This window comes from Lupinus angustifolius, unplaced genomic scaffold (genome assembly GCF_001865875.1).
Source record: "Lupinus angustifolius cultivar Tanjil unplaced genomic scaffold, LupAngTanjil_v1.0 Scaffold_134_28, whole genome shotgun sequence".
NCBI lineage: Eukaryota > Viridiplantae > Streptophyta > Magnoliopsida > Fabales > Fabaceae > Lupinus > Lupinus angustifolius.
Genome location: NW_017725415.1, coordinates 1,099 through 7,458, shown reverse-complemented (window position 1 = coordinate 7,458; position 6,360 = coordinate 1,099). Strand labels below are relative to the sequence as shown.

Here is a 6,360-nt window from a genome sequence, read left to right as displayed (position 1 = left end):
TCCTTTAGACGATTTGGATTCTCAACCTTAGGAATGAGCACAATGAGAGTTTCTAAGAGAGCATCATCAGCTTTACCATTCTGAAAGCCATATTGACCATGTGGTGAAGGTCTTTGCCTAGAATGTTCCAATATTGCTTATAAAAGAAAGCTTGGAAACCATCCGGTCCAGGTGCTTTGTACGAATGCATGGACATAAGTGCTGAATGAACCTCCTCAAGAGTAACAGACTTGATCAAATTGGCTCTATCATCAACAGAGATAGTAGGAGTCCTATTCTCCATGATGTAGTTACAACAAACCTGATCATTAATAGAAATAAATTGATATAAAATCTTCTGGCTTCTTCCTGAAGAATCACAGGATCCACACACCAAATATCATTATGAATGAACAAACCATGAATTTTATTCCTCTTCCTCCTGACAATCGTTTGCATATGAAAGAACTTGGTATTCCGATCCCCAAACTGCACCCAATTCTCTCGAGATTTCTGGTACCAAAGAAGCTCCTCTTGAAAAAGAATATCATCATACTCCTTCCTAAGAGCTCTTTCAAAACGGCAAAGAGACTCAGAAGAACTATAATCAAGCTCTTTCTGAACACCTTGTAATCGGTGCTCCACTCTCTTCTTCCACCGATTAATGCAGCCAAAAACATTTTTATTAAACACAGTAGCAGCATCATGAATATTTTTCAACTTACCTGTCAAACTCGGAGGTGGCTTGCTCCAAGTATCCCTCACCAACTGAGTAAAGGATGGATGAGTAGCCCAAGCTGCCTGAAACCTGAACGGCTGAGTTGCACGATCACCAGAATCAACCGTGCATCTCACAATGATAGGTGTGTGGTCAGAGTACACACGAGCTAAAACCTCCACATAAGCCTCTGGAAAAAAAGCAAACGCCAATTCATGTCTCCCAGAGCCCTATCCAACCTCTTGGCAATAGTCCTATTCCCATTTTCCAACCTTTCCCAAGTGAAGTTCGAACCTGTTGAGCCAAGGTCCATAAAGTTACAATCACTCATCATATCTAACATATGCAGAGCTCACTGGTCACAGAAATGGCCCCCTACAACCTCTAACGGAGTATAGATTTCATTAAAATCCCCAAGCACTAGCCATGGATCACTGTGCCGGAGCCTGAACCTGGATAAATATGCCCACAAATCTAGCCGCTTCGACAAGTTAGGGCTTGTGTATATCAACGAGCAAACCCAACTACGACCCTTGTGACGAATAGCCACTGAAACAGCCTGGTCATACAACTCCACCACATGAACCTCGAAATCTCTAACATGAGGGATAAGCACCCAGATACCTCCATAATGACCAATTGCACTTGATTCTCTAATAAGCTCATAGCCTAGACTATGCCAAAAGGAAGAAACTCTATCAAAATGACAATGTGTTTCCACGACCGAGAAAATGGAAGGCTTATATGTGCGCACCAGCTCCCTAACTCGACGCTTACATTGAGCACCTGCTCCACCATGGATATTCCAAGCTATTATCTTGAAGGTTGTGCTATCCATAAAGAAAATTGTAGGTGGATGCAGACAGCAATGGTGATTAGATCACCATGTTATGGTCTTGACCTGGGTGAGGAGGCTCCTCCATTCTTGGAGCCCTCTTGTTTGTTGAATCCTGAGCCATGCTTCCTCCCCCGAATTGGAAGCTGCTAATATCCTTGGTAATTATAGTAGTATTACGAAAAATACCTCCACCATTCTCCTGAGAAGAAGATCCTCCTCCGGTCATGCTATGATTAAAATCAACCTTAGCCTTAGAGGTACTCAACTGATTGGTGTGTCCCAGGTCTAGTTTCTCTGTTCCTTTTGCGATGGTGCTGTGATTTTTATTGGAAGGAGCACAATCCCCACGAAACTCAACATGAAGATCTGTGGGTGGACCCCTCTTCCCCTCATCACGTCGAGATCTTTTTTTAGCATTACTTTGATGATGAGATGAAGGCTCACCATGAGTGGAACCAGTAGTAAAATGTAACTCGTCATTCACTAAATGTGTAACCGTTTTGGAAAGATTTTGAAGGGCGGAGAATCTGTTGCCCTTTTTTCCTCCCTTAGTTTTCTCCTCCTTTAAAGGTCGTATGATCTGGGATTTTTTCTTCTTTTTTTCCACAATCAACCATTCACCATGGGCTGTTAAAGGAACCACGTTCATTCCATGATTCTCGTCGTGATTCTCAGTATCAGTTACTGTACCTGACAATGGCAATGTTGTATCATCAACCACATTCAAATTTCTTCACGTGGAGGATGAGGGTGCCACAGTGATGGAAGTGCCACTGAGGTTGGACGATTGGGAAAGACAATTACGTGAGAGATGACCATAACACCCATAGGATGAACATAATAAATGTAGACCTTCATATTCAATGTTATACCATATGCCTTGGAGACAAAGCTTTCCCACCACCGGCATGTCTAGATTAATCTCCACGCAGATACGAGCGAAGCGTGCTCGAGGCATATCCTTGGTATTCATATCGACCCGAATCGGTTTGCCAACCGCAGTAAATAAGGTCAACAAGATACTCTCATCATAATACTGCATTCCCAACCCTGGAATTCGTATCCAGACCATCGTAGTATTTATTTTAGAGTTAGTTGCTACGAAGTCTGGTGTCCAAGGCTTAACTGAAAGATAATGATCAAAAATCAGCCAAGGGGCTCCTATCATGGCCTTCTCCTTATCCTGAGGAATGTCAAACTTCACCATATAATACCCATTCAGCACGTCCATCACCTCGAAACCTCCATTTAACTTCCAGAGAATTTTGAGTTTGTCACACATTGTTGTGTATCCAATCTGCTTGCCTATCAATTTGACCACTAAGCACTCTTTCCACGGTTGACAAATCTGCTCGAAATCTTTCTCCTTGAAAAGGAATTTAGGAAACAATCTGTTTCCCTCCACAAGTTCCATCTGCATGATCCCTTCCTTGAGAAGATCCTTCACTTTGTTACTCGTATCAGTTTTAATCCCTAACACCTTTTCCTTGAAGGTTGTTGCCCTTCGTGGAGGTTGCTGTGACGTTGCTCCATTAGGGTCTGGAGGTTTGCTAGTGCGAGAATCACCATTAACCATACATGTATCTTCTGCTGCTATTGACCATTAAAAGTTTTTATCAGTTTAATATATTATTAGTATAGATCCTTTTTCAATTTAATATGCTGCTCACATTTAATAACATTAATTTAATATAAAAAAATCACATTTAATCATCCTTCCACTTTTATTTAGCAAAATTGTTTAAAGGCTTTTTTTTATTTCTTTCATCCTTCCTTTTTTTAGAAGGGGAATTATTACTTTAAATTGGTTTTGAAAACAAAATTAACTCAATTGAATTTAGGATTATACAATATCATGTTTCATCACAATAAAATCCGGCAAACTTCCTTATTTATATTAATATATTAAATTTGTCATTTAATGTTTTACTTAACATTAGCTATATTATTATAAATGTTATTAAATGAATTTTTTGGGTTCAATGTTATCAGTATGAGGAATCATATCAACTCCTAAGCTAAGAGGAATGAAGACTTATTTACCTTCCATTACTGGTATTCAAATCCAGACTAATCTAATTTTTTTTTGAAAATCAGTCAAAAAATCAAAGTAGTTTGAATTATGTAGACTGATGTTTAGAAAATTGATTGTTTGATTCATTTTTTTTGTTACAATTTCAGAAACCAGATCATACTAGTACTAATTATATATATATATATACAAAAAATAAAAATTATTTCATTTCTAAATCTAATTAACCTTATAATTGATAATATAATTTGTACATTTCTCGTATATTCTAGTTGTTAAAAGTGTAATTATTTATTAGTTAGCAATTTTTATTATTAAAATTATGATGATGTGCTATTTGTGTTGCTTTCGTGGTGTTTTTAGTATTGCTATTATTTTTAATTTTGTTGTTGTTTTTTTAGTCCATATAGATATGATTAATGTTCAATTAAATATTTACATGTATGAGACTTGATATTAAATTTTTAGAGTAGATTTATTGAATTTTTATATGAATTTGATACTTTGAAAACATACTAATTTATTATTTTAAATTAGAGATATTTTGTATGTGAATTGACACTTTAAAAATATGTTAGATACGTTATTTTTTTATTAAAAATCCGAACCAAAAATACATAGTTTTTTGATCAGATTTCTTAAAGTCGACTACCCTAACTAACGAGACAACATGTTATTATTTTTAAATTTTCTAATTGAATTGCTTTTTGCTCAAATACCAATCCGAACCAACTGCCACCAACCTACCTCCCATATATATATATATTTGGTTACCATTTGGAAACCGGGACAGTGACATTCTATGTTAGAATGCACACCTTTGAAGAAATATGTATATTGGCCTTATAGTTGAAAACATCACCGAATAATATAATATGTACGTTTTGATCACAAAAATGGAGAAATAAATTTAAACCATAATTAAGCAAATTTTACATTTTGTTACCACCTAAGCTAACAAATGATAGCATAAATTTTAATATCAACAAACATAACCACAAATAAGTTAAAAATACAAAAAAAAAATTTCTCAAAAATGATTGATTTAGTCGATCTGATAAACCTAGTCACTAATTTTATAAGTAAAATAGCAAATTCAAATCAAACCATTCATTCAAGCTTTAGTTCATGACTGGTCAAATGAGCAACTCAAAACGAATATGTATCTCTTCTAGATCGAACTTATTGATCTAGTGGATTTTAATTCTTTATCCATAAAGTGTGAGTATATCATTAATGAGACAAAATAAATAAGTCTACAACATATTTAAATTACTACAATTAATCAAATGATCAAATTAAAAAGAAATGATAATAATGATAGGTTTTAATGCTAATAAATATGATTAGTGATATTAGACTAGAATCTATAAATTGTAAAGATAATAAAGGAAGTAATATGAAAATACCATAAAAACGTAAAATAAAAGGAAAATTCATAGCATATCTGCATATGGGCCCCTTACCCGGTTCTTAATTTGCAGCAAAATTTTCCGCATGGCTTTGCCATTACCAACTTCCTTCCTTTCTCCATTTCCAACCAAAACCACACAGACAAGCATGTAACTCAAAAGAGATTGATTTGTTACGTGATGATAACATACTCTTAGTTACATCAAAAAAAAATAAAAAAAACTTAGGACGCGGTATTTATCCCCACCATCCTAAACCATAGAGTGGACATCCTCCAATATTACCTCACCTTCCACCAAGCCAAATGCATCCTCCTGAAATGTGCAAAGTAGTTTATTTTTATTCTATTTCTGTAGCTGTGAAATAGTTTAAGTTTATTTTATTCCTCCTTAAATATTACCTCACCTAGCTATGTTATGAGCCATTTAATTTTGAAGTCATTGAAGGACTATCTTTTTAAAGATACTCAATTGTTATGGTCTACTTAGGGGGGGAAATGTCACTCAATATATGTAACTATGTTAGAAATGATTTGTCAATTTCTTTTGTTTCTTTTTAAAATGAGAACTTATTAAGAAAAATAACATTTTCATAACACTCTTATCTCATGTGTCATAGTTTGACAGCACTTGAACACTTAAAGGATGAAGAAATATGAATTGCTCAAGGTGGATTGGTATTTTGCATATTGTATTGTTATTGCTATAAATATATCCATCCAATCAAATTAGGAAGATTTCCTTCCAACTTTTCAGATTTCCTTATTGCTTGATTGACATGCCTCAGTAAATCATGTAAAAAATGTAAATCTTTTTACCTGGCTAGTTAGAAGTGCTTGCAAGGTAGATTTAGCATAAGTTTAACTTGTGTAGAAGGTCTTACAAAGTTGTTTATGATTGTGTTAGTTTGGATTGATTCAATTTGGAGATGATGAATCAGTAATGTTCTATTTGCGAGTTGAGTTATAAAGGACAAAAATGAAAAATGGGAATGATTCGGGACCATAAAATACATCTATGAGATATCATGATAACACCGATAAAAGAATGCACAAAAGAAGAAGAAGATCTGAACAAAATCGATCTGGAATCAATTGATTCCGGATACTAATACCTCTTTATTGATTGCAAGATTAAAAGAAAACAATGAAGAACCCTAATTGATTCCCTGAATCAATTACGCACTACAAGATTGATTCCCTGAATCAAGTCCCCTCCTACTCAATACTTCCAAAGCTAAACTTCTCTAAAACTAGCTCTTTATTTATAGCCTAACTAACAACTAACTACTAGGGGTATTTTTGGAATCTTTTAACAACTTTCCTATTTTCCCTTCTATATACATTTTCAATATTAGGCTTTGGCTCTGGCCTAACCCTAT

General features: G+C 34.9%; 1 protein-coding gene across 1 annotated transcript; it reads right to left on the bottom strand.

Annotated features, from left to right (window-relative positions):
- Positions 1–290: 290 nt before the first annotated feature.
- On the bottom strand, positions 291–1,535 carry LOC109340077. Its single transcript, XM_019577649.1, has 4 exons — positions 1,080–1,535; positions 937–991; positions 399–887; positions 291–301 (listed from the first exon to the last, which is right to left on the bottom strand). The coding sequence occupies exons 1-4, from the start codon at positions 1,533–1,535 to the stop codon at positions 291–293; spliced, it is 1,011 nt and encodes a 336-aa protein (XP_019433194.1).
- Between the last annotated feature and the right edge of the window lie 4,825 nt (positions 1,536–6,360).